Genomic DNA, 20836 nt, shown 5'->3' on the forward strand with positions numbered 1-20836 from the left:
GTAGTCTGTCTCCAAGAAACCAAGCTACGTCCTCAAGACCATTTTGCTCTTTCCCATTTTACTTCGTTACGGATGGACCTTCTCATTACAGCAGGGATTCCTGATCGTGGTGGGGTCATGCTGCTTCTACGAGATGATGTTTATCTTCCTATCCCCTTGCACACCCACCTACAAGCAGTTGCTGCCTGTGTTTTCCTTCCCGAACTTACCTTTTCCCTCTGCACCATTTATATCCCTTCGTCTTCTGCTGTCACTAGGGCGGACCTGATGCAGCTTGTTGCTCGGCTTCCTCCACCCTTTCTGCTCCTCGGTGACACCAGTGCCCATCATCCTCTTTGGGTCTCGCCTGTCACCTGCCCAAGAGGTTTTCTTTTGGTGGATCATCTTAATCATCTTGTGTGCCTTAACACTGGTGAAGCCACGTTTCTCTCTGATTCCACGCACAGTTAATGCTACTTAGACCTCTCAATCTGCTCTGCCCAGCTCGCTCAACGTCTCGAGTGGTGTGCTCTTTCTGATACGAGGTGCATTCAAGTTCTAAGGCCTCCGATTTTTTTTTCTAATTAACTACTCACCCGAAATCGATGAAACTGGCATTACTTCTCGACGTAATCGCCCTGCAGACGTACACATTTTTCACAACGCTGACGCCATGATTCCATGGCTGCGGCAAAGGCTTCTTTAGGAGTCTGTTTTGACCACTGGAAAATCGCTGAGGCAATAGTAGCACGGCTGGTGAATGTGCGGCCACAGAGAGTGTCTTTCATTGTTGGAAAAAGCCAAAAGTCACTAGGAGCCAGGTCAGGTGAGTAGGGAGCATGAGGAATCACTTCAAAGTTGTTATCACGAAGAAACTGTTGCGTAACGTTAGCTCGATGTGCGGGTGCGTTGTCTTGGTGAAACAGCACACGCGCAGCCCTTCCCAGACGTTTTTGTTGCAGTGCAGGAAGGAATTTGTTCTTCAAAACATTTTCGTAGGATGCACCTGTTACCGTAGTGCCCTTTGGAACGCAATGGGTAAGGATTACGCCCTCGCTGTCCCAGAACATGGACACCATCATTTTTTCAGCACTGGCAGTTACCGGAAATTTTTTTGGTGGCGGTGAATCTGTGTGCTGCCATTGAGCTGACTGGCACTTTGTTTCTGGATTGAAAAATGGCATCCACGTCTTATCCATTGTCACAACCAACGAAAAGAAAGTCCCATTCATGCTGTCGTTGCGCGTCAACATTGCTTGGCAACATGCCACATGGGCAGCCATGTGGTCGTCCGTCAGCATTCGTGGCACCCACCTGGATGACACTTTTCGCATTTTCAGGTTGTCATACAGGATTGTGTGCACAGAACCCACAGAAGTGCCAACTCTGGAGGCGATCTGTTCGACAGTCATTCGGCGATCCCCCAAAACAATTCTCTCCACTTTCTCGACCATGTCATCAGACCGGCTTGTGCGAGCCCGAGGTTGTTTCGGCTTGTTTTCACACGATGTTCTGCCTTCATTAAACTGTCGCACCCATGAACGCACTTTAGACACATCCATAACTCCATCACCACATGTCTCCTTCAACTGTCGATGAATTTCAATTGGTTTCACACCACGCAAATTCAGAAAACGAATGATTGCACGCTGTTCAAGTAAGGAAAGCGTCGGCATTTTAAGTATTTAAAACAGTTCTCATTCTCGCCGCTGGCGGTAAAATTCCATCTGCCGAACAGTGCTGCCATCTCTGGGACGTATTGACAATGAACACAGCCTCATTTTAAAACAATGTGCATGTTTCTATCTATTTCCAGTCCGGAGAAAAAAAATCGGAGGCCTTAGAACTTGAATGCACCTCGTACTTACTCGAGTGACCACTTCCCTTGTGTGACTCGTTTGTACAGTAATACCCCGCTACAGTGGCCCCCCACTCATTGGAAATTGTCTCTTGCTGACTGGAGGCTATATTCCTCCTTGGCAGTCTTTGATGAACGGCCGTTTCCCAGCTGTGATGATCAGGTCAAGCACCTCATGGACGTTACTCTCTCAGCTGCCGAATCCTCTATCCCTTGTACTGCTACTTCTCCCCATCACGTCTTGATCCCTTGGTGGACTGTGGAGTGCGGCAATGCGATTCGTGCCCAACGACGTGTGCTACGTGTCTTTCACCGTCATCCTACATTAATGAACTACATCCTCTACAAGTGGCTACGTGCACAGTGCCGCCGTGCTATTAAGGAAAGCAAGAAAGCATGCTGGGTTTCCTTCACTAGCTCGTTCAACAGTTTTACTCCATCCACTCTCGTTAGGAGTGGCCTGCACAGGCTTTCTGGGACTACCGCCCACTACCCGATTCCTGGTGTGACTGTGGCGGGAAACATTATAGTCAACCCTGTCGATGTTTCTAACACTTCGGGCCAGTACTTTGTGAAGGTTTGAAGCTCCACCAACTACCATCTTGCCTTCCTTCCTTGGTAACAGGTGGAGGAGGCTTGTGCAATCTCTTTTTTCCCTTTGAATTGGGAATGCTACAATACTCATTTTACTATGAGGGAGCTCGAGCGTGCTCTCTCCTCATCCAGATCTTCTGCTCCTGGGCCTGATAAAATCCATGTCCTCATTCTGCAGAATCTTCCTCCTATGAGAAAACGCGTTTTCCTCGATCCCTACAACTGTATTTGGACTGACGGTGTATTTCCCATGCTTTGGCGTGAAGCTATTATTGCTCCCTTACCTAAGCCTGGTTAAGATAAATCTCTTCCTTCCAGCTATCATCAAATTTCCATTACCAACAGCACTTGTAAGGTGATGGAGCGCATGATCAATGGTCGATTAGTGTGGTGGCTGGAGTCACGCTATCTTCTCACTAATGCTCAGTTTGGGTTCTGAAAGCGCCACTCAGCGTTTGATCATCTAGTCACCCTGTCGATGTTCACCATGAATAATTTTCTGCAGAAGCAACAAACAGTGGCCGTATTCTTTGATTTGGAGAAAGCCTATGATACTTGTTGGCGGACAGGCATTCTACGTACTATGCACACGTGGGGCCTTCGCGGTCAGCTTCCCACTTTAATCCGGGAATTTTTAACAGACTGAGATTTCTGGGTACGTGTGGGTTCCCCCTTATCCCACACCTTATCGTAGGAGAATGGGGTGCCTCAGAGCTCTGTACTGAGTGTCGTCCTCTTCGTTATAGCCATCAACCCAATTATGGACTACCTTCCAGCTGGCATTTCCGGCTCTCTTTTCGTTGATGACTTTGCTATTTATTGCAGTTCCCCACGGAAATATCTCCTGCAACCCTGTCTTCAGCGTTGTCTGGACCATCTCTGTTTCTGGAGTGTCACAAATGGTTTCCGCTTTTCTACTACCTAATCTGTTTTTGTCAACTTCTGGTGGTACAAGGCGTTTCTTCCACCGTCCTTGTGATTGGGCCAAAATGCTCTGCCGTTCGTGGGTGCAACGAAGTTCTTAGGGCTTACGTTCAGTAGGAAACTTAGTTGGTCTCCCCACGTGTCCTACCTGGTTGCATGCTGCACCTGGTCCCTCAATGTCCTTCATGTATTGAGTGGTACCTCTTGGGGACCTGACCGGACTGTCCTTCTCCACCGCTATCAATCTATTGCCCACTCCAAGTTGGATTATGGATGCATTGTCTACTCCTCTGCAGGGCCGTCTATCTTACGCCGTCTACATACAATACACCATTTGGGGATCTGTCTTGCCATTGGTGCCTTCCATACTAGCCCAGTTGAGAGTCTCTACACAGAAGCCGGTGAACTACCACTGTCATACCAGCGCGACATCCTACTCAGTATGTATGCATGTCGGCCATCTTCCATTTCAGGCCACCCAATCTTTGACCCTTTTTTTGATGACATTCTTGACCACCAATATGAGATGTAAGTCTCTTCTCTGCAGCCTCCCGGCGTCTGCTTTTGTCACCTGCTTCAGCAGCTGCAGTTTACACTTCCTGCCACTTTCCGAATGCGTGAGAGCCCTTCGCCACTTTGGCTTCAGACACAGGATTGTGTTCCTTTTGACCTCAACTCGTTCTCAAAGGATTCGACTCCTGAGTTTACCTATCACTGCAAATTTCTCGAACTTCGCTCACAACTTGCCAATAGCATATTTTTGTACACTGATGGTTCCAAGTCCACCCACAGTGTCGGCTGTGCTTTTGTCGTCAGGGATGATAAGTTTCAATACCGGCTTCTAGACTAGTGCACAATTTTTACTGTAGAGCTTTTTTCCCCCTATCAGGCTGTTCACTACATCCGGAGGCACCAGCTCACTCACTGTGTGATCAGCTCTGACTCCCTCACTGCCCTTCAGAGTCTGGATGATCCAGATCGAGTCCACGACATTGGTCAACGGATCCAGGACTGCCTCCATTTGTTCCTAGATGGGGGAGCCCAAGTGAAGTTCATGTGGGTTCCTGGCCATGTTGGTGTGCCTGGGAATGTTGCTGCTGACGCTGCAGCCAAGGCTGCAGTCCATCTCGGTCAGCCTGCCTCTTACTCTGTTCCCTTGCAAGATATTCATACTTTTCTCTATCAGTGTATCAGGTCACTTTGGCATGACCATTGGTGCTCCCTTCATGGGAACAAACTCGGAGAAGTCAAACCTCTCCCAACAGCCTGGTCGACTTTCGTCCGCCTGTCTCGCCATGAGAAAGTAATGTTAGCTCTGTTGCGATCACCGCCACTTGTTGAGTGGCGACCCTGCACCCAACTGTCCTTTCTGAAGCCAGCCAGCCTTATCTTGTGCCCCTGCTTTACCCACTTACATCTCAGGGTCGGACTGCCGCCCGCTTTGCTGGACATTTTAGCGGATGACATGCAAGCTGTGGCTCGAGTTTTAATTTTTTTAAAACAAGTAATATGATAAAAGAGATTTGATTTCTACCTCATGACTCCGGTTACTTGTCGACGTTTTAAATTTGTTGTTTCTTCCTTTCTGTATTGGACCTAGAAATGGTTTTTTACTCTCGTGGTCCCAGCATTCTATGGTTCCATACTGAGCGCCTATGACCAATGATGTTTTGCGCCCCCCCCCCCCCCAAAAGGAAGGGGAAAAAAATAAAAATAAAAAGAAAAAAAAAGCCCTCCTTCATACTCTCTCACCCAACCCCGCACTCGCCCCCCTCACCCCACACGGCCCAGCCCCATGCTCTCTCACCTCACCTCACCTCACCTCACCTCACCTCACCTCACCTCACCTCACCTCACCTCGCCCTACCCCATCCCGCACTCGCCCCCTCACCCCACACACCGCCCAGCCCCTCCATCTCAATCCCACTTCTACCTGCTCCACCCTTTCCTTTTGCCTCCCCCCCCCTCCCCCCGCCCATTATTCTCGGCCCCCCTCCAATTCCTCTCACCCACCCCCACACCCATTCCTCTCGCCCCCCCCCAGGGGGTCCACAACTCTTTTGTGGATACGTGCGTAGCGAGCACGGGATCCCGAGCTAATGTGGCCCTCCTTCCTTTCCGGGCTGCATACCCTCCCTTTCCGCATCCTTCCCCGTCCCCCATCTTCGCCCGCCCTCACCCCTCACCCCTGGCTCTTTCCTTCCCTTTCTCCCCCTCTGGGAGTATGGTTTGTGCCTACGTCTGGAGACGGATGCTCGAAACTGTTACAAATTCCTTGCTTTCTACACTTGCAAGTTTTCATCCTTCCTCTGTCCTTCTCTTTTCCTTCCCTCTTCTCTTTGCCCTTTTCTCCACTGCGGCGTTTGAGACCCCTCTTCTTTCCTTTCCCTTTCTCTTTTTTCCTCCCTGTGCGTGTCTGAAGGCCGACCCACGCACTTCCATGCGTAGCCGGTGACGGGGTAACGCGTAATTCCCCGCCCCGGGTAGACAGGTAGGACACGTACGTACCCCCTGGTAACGGCTAGGCCCAGGGAGGGGTGATTACCCGAGCTGATACCTTCCGAAAGTGCCGATTGGTCCCTCCGTCTGTTTGTCGGGAGGTGTGACCTGAGGTGTGAACAATCACCTAAGGCGGGAGTGCCCTCAGAGAGGCCCCCCACAAGGGAGGAGCGCGCCATCGGAGACGCCGGTAATCATGGGGGATTCTTCCGCAATGGTTTCCTCACCTTCCACTATGTCTGCTCACAAGCGTAAGTTCACTGAGTCTCAGCCACAGACAGTTCTTCCATCGTTGCCACAGTTCCTTGTTGTTTCTCGGTCTGACGAAGGTCACGACTTCTCCACGGTCAACCCTTTCATTATTCAGAAAGGTGTCGACGCAATTGCAGGTCCTGTAAAGTCTTGTTCCAGATTACGGAATGGCACCCTGTTGTTAGAAACAGTCAGTGCCCTCCAGGCACAAAAATTGCTGCGTACCTCACTACTACACACCTTCCCTGTCCGGGTGGAACTGCACCGTACTTTAAATTCCTCGCGTGGAGTCGTATATACATGCTCCCTCTATGGATTGTCTGACGAAGAAATTCAGCACTACCTGTCTAACCAGGGCGTAACGGCTGTTCATAGGGTTATGAAAAGGGTTGACACGAACATCATTCCAACCCGCACTGTCTTCTTGACATTTGACAAAGTTCAACTCCCATCGAAAATCAAAGCAGGCTATGAGATAATTTCCGTTCGCCCTTACGTCCCAAACCCTACGCGTTGCTATCGGTGTCAGCAGTTCAATCACACCAGCCAGTCCTGTTCCAATCCGGCCAAATGTGTTCCGTGTGGCAAGGATGCCCATGATGGTGCTTGTCCACCTCCATCCCCTCGCTGCATCAACTGCATGGGTGACCACGCTGCTTCCTCTTGAGATTGTCCCGTTTTTAAGGACGAAAAGCTCATCCAGGAAATTAGAGTAAAGGAAAAGGTGTCGACCTTTGCTGCTCGAAAATTATTTGCCAGTCGACGGCCCACCGTGCCTCAGACAGGAAAATACAGCACTGTCCTTGCCGTCTTCTGTGTCGCCGAGGCGCACTGCTGGCGACCGATCAACCGGCCGATCGCTGGTGGCAGGAGCTGCTCCTGACCAACCTATTGATCAGGATCTTCTGCCTTCGGCTGAATGCCATTCCATGCTGTCGGTCGCAAGCTCTGAGCAGTCGTTGAGTTGACAGCGACCTTGGTCACATTCCTCCATTTTCTGTTCACCCTATGTCCATTATCCACTGGAATATCCGCGGTATTCGAGCCAGTCGGGATGAATTGTCGATCCTCTTACGATCCTACTCGCCGGTCATCTTCTGTCTTCGGGAAACAAAGCTGCGTCCCCATGACCGCTTTGTTCTCCCTCATTTTCAGTCCGTCCGATATGATCTCCCCTCTGTTGAAGGCACTCCAGCACATGGAGGACTCATGATTCTTCTCCATGATACTCTCCATTATCACCCAATCCATTTAAACACTTCCTTCCAAACTGTCACTGTCCATCTTTCCCTTTCTGGATATACCTTTTCTCTTTGTACTGTATACATTCCATCGTCCACACCAATGGCACGAGCTGATCTCCTTCATCTTCTTCGTCAGCTTCCACCCCCATATTTGCTGGTTGGGGACTTCAATGCCCACCACCCGCTTTGGGGATCTCCACATCCTTGTCCACGTGGCTCACTATTGCTAGACGTCTTCCACCAAGCAGATCTAGTTTGCCTCAACACTGGGGTCCCTACATTTTTGTCTGCCTCCACGACAAGTTTATCTCATTTGGACCTTGCGGTCGGTACTGTTCCGCTAGCTCGGCGCATCGAATGGTTCGCCCTTGATGATACAAACTTGAGTGACCACTTTCCGTGTGTCCTTAGACTGCAGCCACAACTGCCCTACATGCGCCCGCGACGCTGGAAGTTTGCCCAAGCTGATTGGACACTTTTTTCATCTCTAGCGACATTCGATGACCATCACTTTCCCAGCGTTGACGATGAGGTCACACACATTACCGACGTTATTCTTACAGCTGCGAAACATTCAATACCACGCACCTCCGAATTGCCCCGGCGCCCCCCAGTTCCTTGGTGGAACGAGGCATGCCGTGATGCAATACGTGAGCGGCGACGTGCTCTCCGCGTTTTCCGCCACCATCCTACTTTGGCCAACTGTATCCGCTATAAGCAGTTCCGAGCGCGATGCCGTCGTGTCATCCGCGATAGCAAGAAGGTAAGCTGGAAATTCTTTATTAGCTCATTTAACACCTTCACTCCCTCCTCGGAAGTTTGGAGTCGGCTTCGACGGTTCTCAGGCGCGCCTAGTTTTTCCCCGGTCTCTGGGCTCACTGTCGCGCATGACACATTAGTGGATCCCGTCGCAATTTCTAACTCATTGGGTCAGCACTTTGCTGAGATTTCGAGCTCTTCAAATTACCCGCCAGCGTTTCTCCTGAAGAAACGTGCAGCGGAAGTGCGCCCTCTTGCTTTCTCCTCTCAAAATCGCGAAAGCTACAATACTGTTTTCTCCATGCGGGAACTCCAACATGCACTCTCTTCTTCTCGCTCCTCCGCCCCAGGACCGGATGGTATCCACGTCCAAATGTTGCTGCATTTATCAACCCGTAGTCTGCGTTACCTCCTTCGCCTTTATAATCGAATTTGGACTGACAGTACTTTTCCCAGACGATGGCGGGAAGCTATCGTCGTTCCTGTTCCGAAACCTGGAAAGGACAAACATCTCCCCTCTAGCTATCGCCCCATTTCTCTCATGAGTAGTGTGTGTAAGGTTTTGGAGCGTATGGTGAATTACCGTTTAGCTTGGTGGCTGGACTCCCAAAGTCTTTTAACACCTGCCCAATGCGGATTCCGAAAGCATCGTTCTGCAGTTGACCATCTTGTTGCTCTCTCCACTTATATCATGAACAATTTTCTCCGGAAATGCCAAACAGTAGCAATATTTTTTGATCTGGAGAGAGCATACGATACCTGTTGGAGGACAGGCATCCTCCGCACACTGTTCTCTTGGGGCTTTCGAGGTCGGCTGCCCCTTTTTCTTCGCGAATTTATGGCAGAGCGCACATTTAGGGTGCGGGTGAACACTACTCTCTCCCGTACTTTCTCCCAAGAAAACAGGGTACCCCAGGGCTCTGTGCTGAGTGTTGTACTGTTTGCCATTGCCATAAATCCAATTATGGATTGTCTCCTTCCTGATGTCTCGGGCTCCCTCTTTGTGGACGATTTTGCGATCTACTACAGCTCTCAACGGACCAGCCTTTTTGAACGACGTCTTCAAGGATGTCTCGATCGCCTCCACTCTTGGAGCATCGAAACCGGCTTCCGTTTTTCTCCCAGTAAGACCGTTTGTGTTAATTTTTGGCGACGTAAGTAGTTTCTTCCGCCCTCCTTACATCTAGGTCCTGTCAACCTTCCGTTTTCCAACGTCGCTAAATTCTTGGGTCTTATGTTTGACAGAAAACTGTGCTGGTCCTCCCACGTTTCCTATCTTTCGGCTCGCTGTCTGCGATCCCTTAACACCCTCCGTGTCCTGAATGGTACCTCCTGGGGAGCGGACCGAGTGGTCCTTCTCCGCCTCTATCGGGCCTTAGTGCACTTGAAATTGGACTATGGAAGCATAGTCTACTCCTCTGCTCGGCCGTCTATTCTTCAGCGTCTCGACTCTATCCACCACCGTGGATTACATTTAGTGTCTGGAGCTTTTTACACCAGCCCTGTGGAAAGCCTTTATGCTGAGACTGCTGAACCTGCACTGTCCAATCGGCGAGCAGTCCTTCTGAGTCGTTATGCTAGCCATCTGTCTTCCATGCTTGCTAATCCAGCCCATGACCTTTTTCTTCGACGCCTCCTTTGATGTAGGGTATGCAGGCCTCCCCTCCTCCCTACTACCACCGGGAGTCCGCTTCCGTCAACTACTCCATTCTCTTTCCTTCCGCTTTCCTAAAACCTTCTTGACAACTTGGGGTACAGCACCGCCTTGGCTCCATCCCCAGATCTGCCTGCTCCATGACCTTTGTCGATTTCCCAAGGATGGTACCCCTTCACTTGTTTATCGGCGGGCATTTGCTGCTCTATGTGCACAAATGACGGACGCCACATTTATTTACACCGACGGCTCGAAAACATCGTTAGGTGTAGGGAGTGCCTATATTGTTGGCGACACCCGAAATCACTTTCGGCTTCCCGACCAGTGTTCGGTTTATACTGCAGAGCTTTACGCTGTTCTCCAGGCTGTCCACTACATCCGCCGCCATCAGCGGATGCAGTATGTTATCTGCTCAGATTCTCTCAGCTCTCTCCTCAGTCTCCAAGCTCTTTATCCTGTGCACCCTCTGGTCCACCGGATTCAGGACTGTCTGCGCTTGCTCCACCTGGGGGGCGTCTCGGTGGCGTTCCTCTGGCTCCCGCGACACGTTGGTATCTGTGGAAATGAGGCGGCCGATATTGCAGCCAAGGCTGCAGTCTCTCTTCCTCGGCCAGCTATTCAATCGATTCCCTTCGCCAATCTACGGAGCATTTTATGTCGACGTGTTGTTCATTTATGGCACACGCGTTGGTCGACACTTACCCATAATAAATTGCGGGACGTGAAAGCTCTTCCTTGTGCTTGGACCTCTTCCTCCCGAACGCGTCGTCGGGAGGAGGTAATTTTAACTAGACTCCAGATAGGGCACTGTCTTTTTAGCCATCGACATCTCTTAAGCGGCGATCCTCCCCCACTCTGGCCCCACTGCTCTCAGCTGTGGACGGTAAGACACCTTTTAATTGAGTGCCCCTATTTTAATCCATTACGCTCCCGTCTACAGCTGTCGCCTGATATATCGTCGATTTTAGCAGATGACACGCGCTCAGCCGACCGCGTTCTCAAGTTTATTAGTGCCAGTGAAATGACGTCAGTCATTTGAAGCTTTTTTTGGGGACAACCAACCCCTTTCTGTTGTGGATTTTTAAGCCTTCCTTCTGCTTTTAGTTTCTCCAATTTTATGACTTTTGTTCCCATTGCTGATGGTTTTCAATTTCGGTTTTTTACTGTTTCCTAAGTCACGGACCGGGCGCTAATGACCATAGCAGTTTTGCGCCCTAAAACAAACAAACAAAAAAATTTCCTCTCGCCCCCCACCCCTACACACACACACACACACACACACACACACACACACACACACACACACACACACACACACACACACTCCTCTCCCACCCCCCCCCCCCCCGCACCCATTCCTCTTGCCCCCTCCACGCCTATTCCTCTCCCCCCCCCCCCCCACATACACACCCATTCCTCTCGCCGGCCCCCCCTCCACACATACACCCATTCCTCTCGGCCAACCACACACACTCACCCATTCCTCTCCCCCCTGCCACCCACCCACCCACACACACACACACACACACACACACACATTCCTCTCACCCCCACGCCCATTCCTCTCGCCCCCTCCTACCACCCCATTCCTCTCGCCCGCCCCCCCCCCCCCCCCCGCCACACCCCTACCTCCCTCCCCCCACCACTCCCCACCATGATCTTTCCTCTTGCCACCCACATCTTGGCCCTTCCTCTCGCCTCCCTCCACCGACCCCTTCCTCTTGCCTCTCTCCACCGACCCCTTACTCTCGCCCCCTACTCCGGCCCTTTCTCTTGCCTCCCTCCACCCTACGTTTTCCTCTGGCCTCCCTCCACCCCATCCCTTCCTCTCATGCCCTCTGCCCCCTCCTTGCACCTGCACCCCCTAGTCATCATACCACTCTCTCAGCATACAACTAGCACTGCCAGGAGAAACAAACTAAAGACGGAACTGAGTACTACTGAGTGCAAGGACTGTGAGTGAATGAAACAGGTTTGTTTCCCAACAAAACTCAAAGCACATGCCATTGACATTTTCATTGTCGTGTAAATATCTGCCATGCAATAAAGATAAAGAGATGACTGGGAGTAATTAATGAAACAAAATGAAAGTGCACCAAACAAACCATCAATGACCACAGGTTCCTTATAACAAAATACTCACAAAATTGTCCCATTTGGCCCACCCAGTCTCTCTTCTTGACTGACCTACCTACTCTTTCTCATCCATCTACAGACTATACATTCAAGTAGCTTGTATTACTATGTTGTGCTATAAATTTATAATGGCATAGGTGTCAGTCTTCTCTGTGATGGAAATTTAGAAACTGACTTGGTCCAGGGATGCTGTATGTAATTTGTTGTGAAATATTCTTTAACAATTAAGATTGACTTCAGTAAGACTATTTCACTTTAAAAACACTGTTCCAGCGTGCATTACATTCTCACAAAAATGTTTGTTTTCTTATAGGTGGTCCAAAGAAAGCAGGTAGCCATAAAAATTCTACTTCAGCTCCTGCAAATGATCTTGGTATGTAAATCTATCTATTTAATTCAGTGCCGTAAAAATATTAACAGTAAACATACAGCAGTGAACTGTTTCATAATATGTGTGTGTGAAACATTGTTTTATATGGAAAGGGATGTTAAAAATCAAATGTTGAACCTGTGTGAATTACTTGATGAGTGATAACCGATGAACTCTTCAAAATCACACTTTATAGAACAATTCAGAAAGCTGAGATGATGTACAACAATGCTCTTTCACAGTCACACAAAATAAACACAGTACAAAGGAGAAGAAGGGGCCACTTAAGTAGGAAAAAGAAATAGTAAATCATTCAGTACACTGCTGTGAAAGCCTCCAACCAATCAACAGTTTCAGGTAGGAGGCAGTTGATATGCACACGAACAAAATCTCTCTCTCTCTCTCTCTCTCTCTCTCTCTCTCTCTCTCTCTCTCTCTCTCATGCATGCGTGCACACAGAACCTGTAATAGGATCTAAAGAGGAATGGATATGATGAACTGTGGCTTCCCATGCAACAAGGGATATAACAACTGCATTCGTTTCACTCGTATAAAATCAGTGGAGGTAATACGCAGGAAATCGGTGAAGGTGCAATAACATGAAATAATGTCCAGAATGGAGAACTATCATTGTTTGTTCAAAAGTAACAGGAACGAAACTTTATGACAATGAAGAAGCCAAATGGTTAAGATGTCTGCTCATGTAAAGCAGGAAAACTGGATATGAGTCCTGATCTCAACAAATTTTCATTATGTCGTCATGACATGTGCATTTGCTTCTTGTTTTAAGTAGCACAGTTTAGGTTCTCTTTTATAAATGGAATTGTAAAATAAGTTAGATACTAACAGAAGATTGACAGCCTCATAATTTGGAATTCTCAAAAAGGACATACCCTACACATTTATTCCCCATTCTGGATGGTGATACAAAAAATTATAAGGGAAAGTAACCACTGATTCTAGAGAAAAGTGTTCACTGGGGGAATTATTTGCAACTTGTCAGGCAGTAACCATTTATGTGTACTGCTATTAGTACTGAAATTCATCTCTATTTTGCACTATAATGTTTTATTTATTACTTCCACATTTTGTAAAATAATGATTTTCTTTTTTCAGCACAAAAGAAGGGTAAAGCGCCAGTAATTTCAGCAGTAACATCATTATCACGCTCTCATCAAAATGCTAGCACTGGTCTGCCTATTGGGAGTGATGGGGAGGCTGGTGGGTGTGTACCTACAGATACAGTTCCTGTCGCGTCAGAGGAATCTTCAGGTGTATCTATGAACCTTGGTGCACAGTCGATCACAAAACCACAAGTGGTAACACCACTGTCCAGTGGATCATTAACTTCAACTCTTGCCATTTCATCAAGAGTTCAAGCTGCTCTGAATGACCTGGCAACAAAACAACCTGTGCCAATTAGTGCACCAGTGCCTGTGAGTGAATTCATAGACACAGAAATAAATAAAATTGAAACAACAAAACGAGCTACCTCGAGTCCACATGGTTTACCTGTGGTATTAGATACATTTACAGAAAACTTACCGTCTGGTGTGTTGCCTGTAACTGCTGCAGTTGGGACAGCTACAACTAATTCGATGGTACCTTCGGTAGCACTTGTATCGAATGCATTCGTTGGAACTTCAACTGTGGACGCTGTGTTACCTGATAGTGGAGATGGACCAGATGTTTCAGTGGATGCACAAAAAAATCAGCCCATTTCAATGGTTCCAGAAAAGTTTTTAGCGAAACCTTCAACAGTAGGTGAAATCTTTTCTGTAGAGACTGCGTTAGCCCTTGCAACTGGTGTACCAACAGATTCTAGTAAAAAAGCTGCCTCACAACAATCATCTTCTCAGTCATGGAGGGTGATACCGGAAGAATTACCAGAGAATTCATCACCAGCATTGGCTGGTATGACAAGTTCAGGAACGGGAACCACAACTCCTGGAGGAAGTGGGAAACCACATATGGTAATAGCTAAAATGAACCCTTTTCTTTTTGTTTGTCAAATGCCATTTTTTAAATAAATTATTTTTGAGAGTTAATGTGATGAAAGTTTCATGGAATAAAACATTGCAGGAATCAGATGCTACAGTAATGAGGGTACTAGTGAAGGAGGTTGTTTGTATTGAACCAGAGGAGCCACCAGAAATGAAAAACGCCAGTGTTTTAACTAAACCAATTTTACACAGTAAAGGAATATCTTGTCGTCCACATCTGCAGTCTCGGCTAACACAGACAGGCAAGTTATGTAGTTTCATACACTACTCATCTTTAATATGAGTATTCAACTAGAGGCCCAGCTTGCATTAGTAAAGTGTACAAGAGTGTATGTGATTTTATTACAAAATGCTTGGTGTTATTGCACAATCATTTTATAATTGATCTTTATTTAAATACAAATAATACCTCATCACAGACTCATTACCCCAAGTTCGATCAGGTATAGAGTTATTGCTCACTATTCTCTCATACAGGTATATAAATTGAGTAAGTGTGATATTCAGATTGAAATATCATTGTTGTGCTTTAAAAATTAAGTATATTCTTGTTAGTACATTTAAATATTAATTTTCCTCCCTTTTGATTGAAACCATGCAATTATGGAAACAGATGAGGAAGATTTACAGTGACTCATTATGTATTCTTGGGATCCACACATTCCCACTGATGACATAGAGTAATTTACCAAGTGGAAGCTCTGCCCCCAGGCTTTCAAAAGATAGGCAGAAGCCCTCCACTTGAACAACAGTCTTGCAACAAGAATATGGAGATTGTGTAGCTCCTAAACTAGGGTTCACACCGAGGAAAGCTGTGAAACTGTTACCAGTGTGGTCAAATAATTGAGTGCTGGTGAGTCCTAGCGATTCTGTTGTCCCCCATCAATTGTATCGCAAAATACATGGTTTTGGAAGTTCTAACACACACATTGAGAAAATTGTCAAAATTGACCTCAAGAAACGAAAAGAGACTTGCAAATGACACGCTTTATCAAAAAAATACCTTTAGCAAGCAAGGAACTTGTTACTAGCTGAAAGTAATGACACATTTGTGTCCTTATTTCATCTAATCATTCATGAAACTTGTGCTATGTGGTGACGCATTCAAGTGCACTCTAGTGAGATATTAACAAACTTAGCATTGTGTTACTACAATGGAAAAAATCACCAATGCCAGAAACACAGTACTACCTGTAATACTATGAGATGTTAAACACTGAATAATGATACATCAGATCATAATAAGGGAGATACAGAGTCTTGACAGTAAGGGTTCAGTGACTCTGTTGAGTCCCTTTCGTTACATGAAGTGGGACATTGAAATCGCATTGAGACTGCTATGATTTCTCTTTAGCTCAGCTTGTTGAGGCTTGCAGAAACCCATAAGAGCTGTAATCTGTAGAAGTGACACCTCCAGATCTGTACTACATGGAGCTAATTGGCATTTAAAGGCACAGCCTTGTGTCTCACATGTGTTTCAAAAACGTCACTCTGTGTTGACAGCTCTAAAATCTTGACTGTCATTAGTCAAATCCATGTCAAAATATTTGAGGTGCTTCCTGATAATTTAAATTCTGCAAAAAATTATTGGAGCCACTTCTGGCCATACATAAGTTAATGCAAATATGTAACGAAAACAGTTTTGTGGTGTTAGAGTACAGAATAAGTGGTGTGCTGTTTGATGCAGTCACATCTATTCAGTACCTAGGTGTAATGCGTCAAATGGAGTGAGCATGTAAGGTCAGTTGTGGTGAAGCAAACGGGTGATTTCAGCTTATTGGCATATTTGTAGGTAAGTGTACATAATCTATAAAGGAGATCACATGCAGAATACTTGTACGACGCAATATTGAGTACTAGGAGGGTTTAGGATCTCCACAAAGTCAGATTAACCCTTTGGCTGTTGCAGACTTGTTTGCTATGTGTTGAGCTGAGCACTGCATCACTGTCACCTAATGTGTGTACCTCTGCTGAGTAGCCTGTGTTTGGACACCTACCTGGGCTGGGGCTACCAATGCAACCTCTCTCAGCCTGTGCTGTATATTTCTTCTGTCACTCTAGAATTTGTCACCTTAGACAAACATTATTGTAGGTGTAAAAATTATTTTTGCCTTTGAGAGTTGTCTGAAAATTAACAGTTGTTATGAATCTGGAGAGGTTTACAGATGGCTTTTCATTAAATAGTTTCTGATGTGATTTCAGTAACTCATACTCAAAGTGACGTGTTGCTTACAGTACTTATAACTACAAGTTGGTAACACCTACTCTACTACATGTATTCTTTGCTCTAAAAAATAAAGAAGTAAACAAATTTGATGTTAGTTGAGAGTACGTTTCTGGATCAGACATTGTCAGTTACTTTCTGGTCACTGCTGATTATACTTTTTTGTTGCATGTGAGGGATGAAAGCAATCAGTAATACAACTTCCGTTTGTGGTATTTTTGTAGCCAATAGCATCCTGTGAACAAAATACACTGATCACCTTTGACATTGGTCTGACATATTTGGATTCACCGTGGACCACGTTTTAAACTTTTTAACTGCACTTTTATTGTGTCACGAGACTTGATTATATTGTTTAGCCGAATTTTTTGAGCTACTTGATTCTAATTTTAACAGCTGTGGCAGACGGTCATGCAAACAAACAAATTATGGATGCCTTGTCAGGCATTTCCAAATGGCCTGTACATAAAGTTTAAAAGGATATATCATCTCAACCTACATAAAACTGACCAGCTTACAAAGTTAACATCATTTACAGATCAATTAATGTTATACCTTAATATATTTATGTACAGGTTAAAAACAATTTAGCCAGCGCACAAAAGATGAAATAAATAGAAAAAGAAATTTGGCTAAACAATGAAATCAAGTCTATTTATGCCAAAATGCAAGCAATAAATGAGGAAGTACACAAAGCACATCATAATGCTATGAAAGTTTGGAATAATACTACTGTTTCCTTCTATTCTGATAGCAAGTTGAAAATTATACATATATAGAAAAAAATTTAAAAAAAGAACTCACTGAAGAAAGTTTGCAAATTTAAAAACCAAACAAACACCTAACACAGCCACAAATTACATCCAGTCTAACGATAAAATCACTTCTGTCCGAGGCTAATCAACCTCACTGACACTGTTTTGCATAGAAAAGCAATAAAGCTGATTGAACAACATCTGAAACACATCACCAGCACGCAAATAAATGACAAATACATGGGAAACCTTATAACTGAGTCTGAAGGCTTGCTCTCTCTCTCTCTCTCTCTCTCTCTCTCTCTCTCTCTCTCTCTCTCTCACACACACACACACACACACACACACACACACACACACACACACACACACACACACACACACGCTCTCACACACACAAGTTAGGTGAAGTTGGGCCTGAAGAGAGAGCTAGTTGATAATGAAATCAACAACAATAACACAAGTGAAAGAAAACACAGTAAACCAAAACAATGCAGATTCCATACCACTGAGAAAACTTTAAAAGAAACTTCAGGAACACAACACCATCATCTCATGAGCAGATTAAGAAAATGCAGTGGATCTCATGGATAAAAAGCAATACATCAGTCAGATGCAAGGCCATCAGTAAAAACAAACACAAAACTAAAATCGGGTCTAACTAACACATTTCAAGTGAAGTTGAGCAACACTCAGAAAGACATTTAACATACGCTAGAAGACAAGGGAAAAAAACTGGTATAGACAAAGCCCAGTGCATTTACCCTCCAATGCCTACCAAACATAGACAAGGAAAACTGCAACGTCAGTGCAAATTGTGAATTACAGAAATGCATCCACATACCCACTTGCAAGAGACATGTTGAAATTCTTATTAAAAAACTGAAAATGACAATATGATACAACTATCTTTTCCCCTTTCTTTCTCCCTCTCTTTTCCCCTCTTTCCCCCATTCTTTCTCCCTCTCTTTTCCCCTCTTTCCCCCATTCTTTCTCCCTCTCTTTTCCCCTATTTCCCCCATTCTTTCTCCCTCTCTTTTCCCCTATTTCCCCCATTCTTTCTCCCTCTCTTTTCCCCTATTTCCCCCATTCTTTCTCCCTCCCTTTTCCCCTATTTCCCCCATTCTTTCTCCCTCTCTTTTCCCCTATTTCCCCCATTTCCCCCATTCTTCCTCTCTCTCTCTTTTCCCCTCTTTCCCCCTTTCCTTCTCCCTCTCTTTTCCCCTCTTTCCCGCTTTCTTTCTCCCTCTGTTTCCCCCTTGCTTTCTCCCTCTCTTTCCCCCTTTCCTTCTCCCTCTCTTTCCCCCTTTCCTTCTCCCTCTCTTTAACCCTCTTTCCCACTTTCTTTCTCCCTCTCTTTCCCCCTTTCTTTCTCCCTCTCTTTCCCCCTCTTTCCACCTCTTTTCCCCTTTCTCTCTCCCCCTCTTTCTCCCTCTTTCCCCCTTTCTCGCTCCCTCTCTTTCCCCCTTTCTCTTTCCCCCTTTCTCTTTCCCCCTTTCTCTTTCCCCCTTTCTCTTTCCCCCTTTCTCTTTCCCCCTTTCTCTTTCCCCCTTTCTCTTTCCCCCTTTCTCTTTCCCCCTTTCTCTTTCCCCCTTTCTCTTTCCCCCTTTCTCTTTCCCCCTTTCTCTTTCCCCCTTTCCCCCCTGCGGGTCCGGGGTAAGAATAGGCCCGAGGTATTCCTGCCTGTCGCACGAGGCGACTAAAAGGAGTTTCAACCGTTTCGGCCTTCCATGTGATGGTCCCCCTTGGGGTTTGACCTCCATTTTTCAAAATTCTACAGAAGTACGAGCCTTTTGGGGAAGGACACCTTACATTGTGTACCACTGGTCCTAAGTGCACTAAGACCTTGGCACTCAGCATTGCACCAGCGTTGTAACCATACCCACTATTCCTCAAATTGGGCCTAAACGCCTGATGGGTTGTCCAAGTTACGCCCATAGTGCCTCTCCATCTGCCCCAGCGATCATGATGGACTTTCCATGGCACCAGAAATCCAGCACGGTAGCCAGCCCGTTGTGGTGGGGTCGTCATGTACCCTCTAGGTTGTAGCCCCCTGACAACACAGGGATCGTACTGCCGATACCTGAGCTGCACCCTCCCCACGTCGGCCAAGGAGTAGATGCCCGTCTCCTTGGGGCATCAGGACTCCCGGCAATGGTCATCCTGCCAGGTGGCCCTTGCTGCGGCTGGGTGGCGCCCGAGGGGAGAGCCCCTGGTTGGAGTGGGTGGTATCGGGGCGGACGTTTCGCAGATGAAACGTCAACACGTATCAGGTCGCTCTGCGGCCGAGTCTTTCAAAAGAAAAGGTACCGTTTCTAGTCCTGGTTCTCCTGCCCTTTCCCCCTTGGCCACTCCATGGGAGGAGGGACAGGCCCGCCGGCTTGGGGCGAAGTACTTCCCCGCTATTTGGTCTGTTCTCGAACCGATGGGGGGACATTCGCCACCTCCAAGCCCATGTCCTTTGTTCAGCACATTGAGGACATCTTCGGGGAAATCGAGGCTCTCAGCAAGATGCGTTCAGGGTCCGTACTTATCAAGACCACCTCCGCCACACAGTCGGCGGCGCTCCAGACGTGCGACCGCCTAGGGGACATCCCAGTATCCATTGTCCCACATCTGGCACTAAATAGGACACAGGGGGTTATTTTTCATCGTGACCTGCTACAATCTGATGAGGAGCTCAGGGCCAACCTGGAACGCCGAGGCGTGCATTTCGTCCGGCGAGTCCAGCGCGGCCCCAAAGACCGTCGCATCGACACCGGGGCCTTCATCCTCGCCTTCGAGGGGGACGTTCTCCCGGAGAAGGTAAAGGTGATGTACTACCGGTGTGACGTGCGACCTTACGTCCCACCTCCTATGCGCTCTTTTAGGTGTTTGCGCTTTGGGAACATGTCATCACGGTGTGAGGCTGAGCCCCTTTGTGGCGATTGTGGACGTCCTCTTTGTGAGGAACATACATGCACCCCACCACCTCGGTGCATTAATTGTCCTGGCGTCCACTCGCCTAGATCCTCAGACTGCCCCGCATATCAGAAGGAGAAGAAGATACAAGAAATCAAAACTTTGGATCGGCTCTCTTATTCTGAGGCCAGGAAGAAGTATGACCGCCTCCATCCCGTGCCATTGACCACTTCGTTTGCCTCAGTTGTGTCCACTCCTTCCTCGGTATCCTCACCCCTATCCTGTCCCCCCTCCGTCCATCAGGGGGCTCTGCCTCCGCCTCCCAAATCCCTCCCTTCCAAATCCTCCTCCCCCGTGGCCCCCACCCCCTCTGCCCCAGGGGCCACCCTTCCTCCTCCTCCTCCTCCTCCCCCCACGCCACCTGAGAAGCGATCCTCTTCTCAGGCGTCCATCGGGGAAACGTTCCGGACCCCAGCTTCCGAGGTCCGGCGTTCCAAAACGGACCCCGCGCGTGAGGACCTTCTTCGGGTCCAGCCCACCATCCCTGTGCCTCCTCGGCCTTCCAAGAAGGCCTCCAAGAAGAAGTCTCTATCCCCCTCTCCACCCCGGCGCATTTCGTCTGACGCTTCATCCGTGAGTCGCTGCTCCCGGCCGTCCTCAGTTTCGCCAGGACGCTCTGCTGCC

General features: G+C 47.4%; 1 protein-coding gene across 1 annotated transcript in view; it reads left to right on the forward strand.

Annotated features, from left to right (window-relative positions):
* LOC126470412 (zinc finger MYM-type protein 2-like) overlaps positions 1 to 20836 on the forward strand; it is a 444979-nt gene that overhangs the window by 345635 nt on the left and 78508 nt on the right. The window contains exons 12-14 of the mRNA XM_050098266.1: positions 12213 to 12272; positions 13386 to 14242; positions 14352 to 14514. Coding sequence (XP_049954223.1) covers positions 12213 to 12272; positions 13386 to 14242; positions 14352 to 14514 — 1080 coding nt within the window. The remainder of the gene's footprint in view (positions 1 to 12212; positions 12273 to 13385; positions 14243 to 14351; positions 14515 to 20836) is intronic.

The sequence above is a fragment of the Schistocerca serialis genome, chromosome 3 (assembly GCF_023864345.2).
Source record: "Schistocerca serialis cubense isolate TAMUIC-IGC-003099 chromosome 3, iqSchSeri2.2, whole genome shotgun sequence".
NCBI lineage: Eukaryota > Metazoa > Arthropoda > Insecta > Orthoptera > Acrididae > Schistocerca > Schistocerca serialis.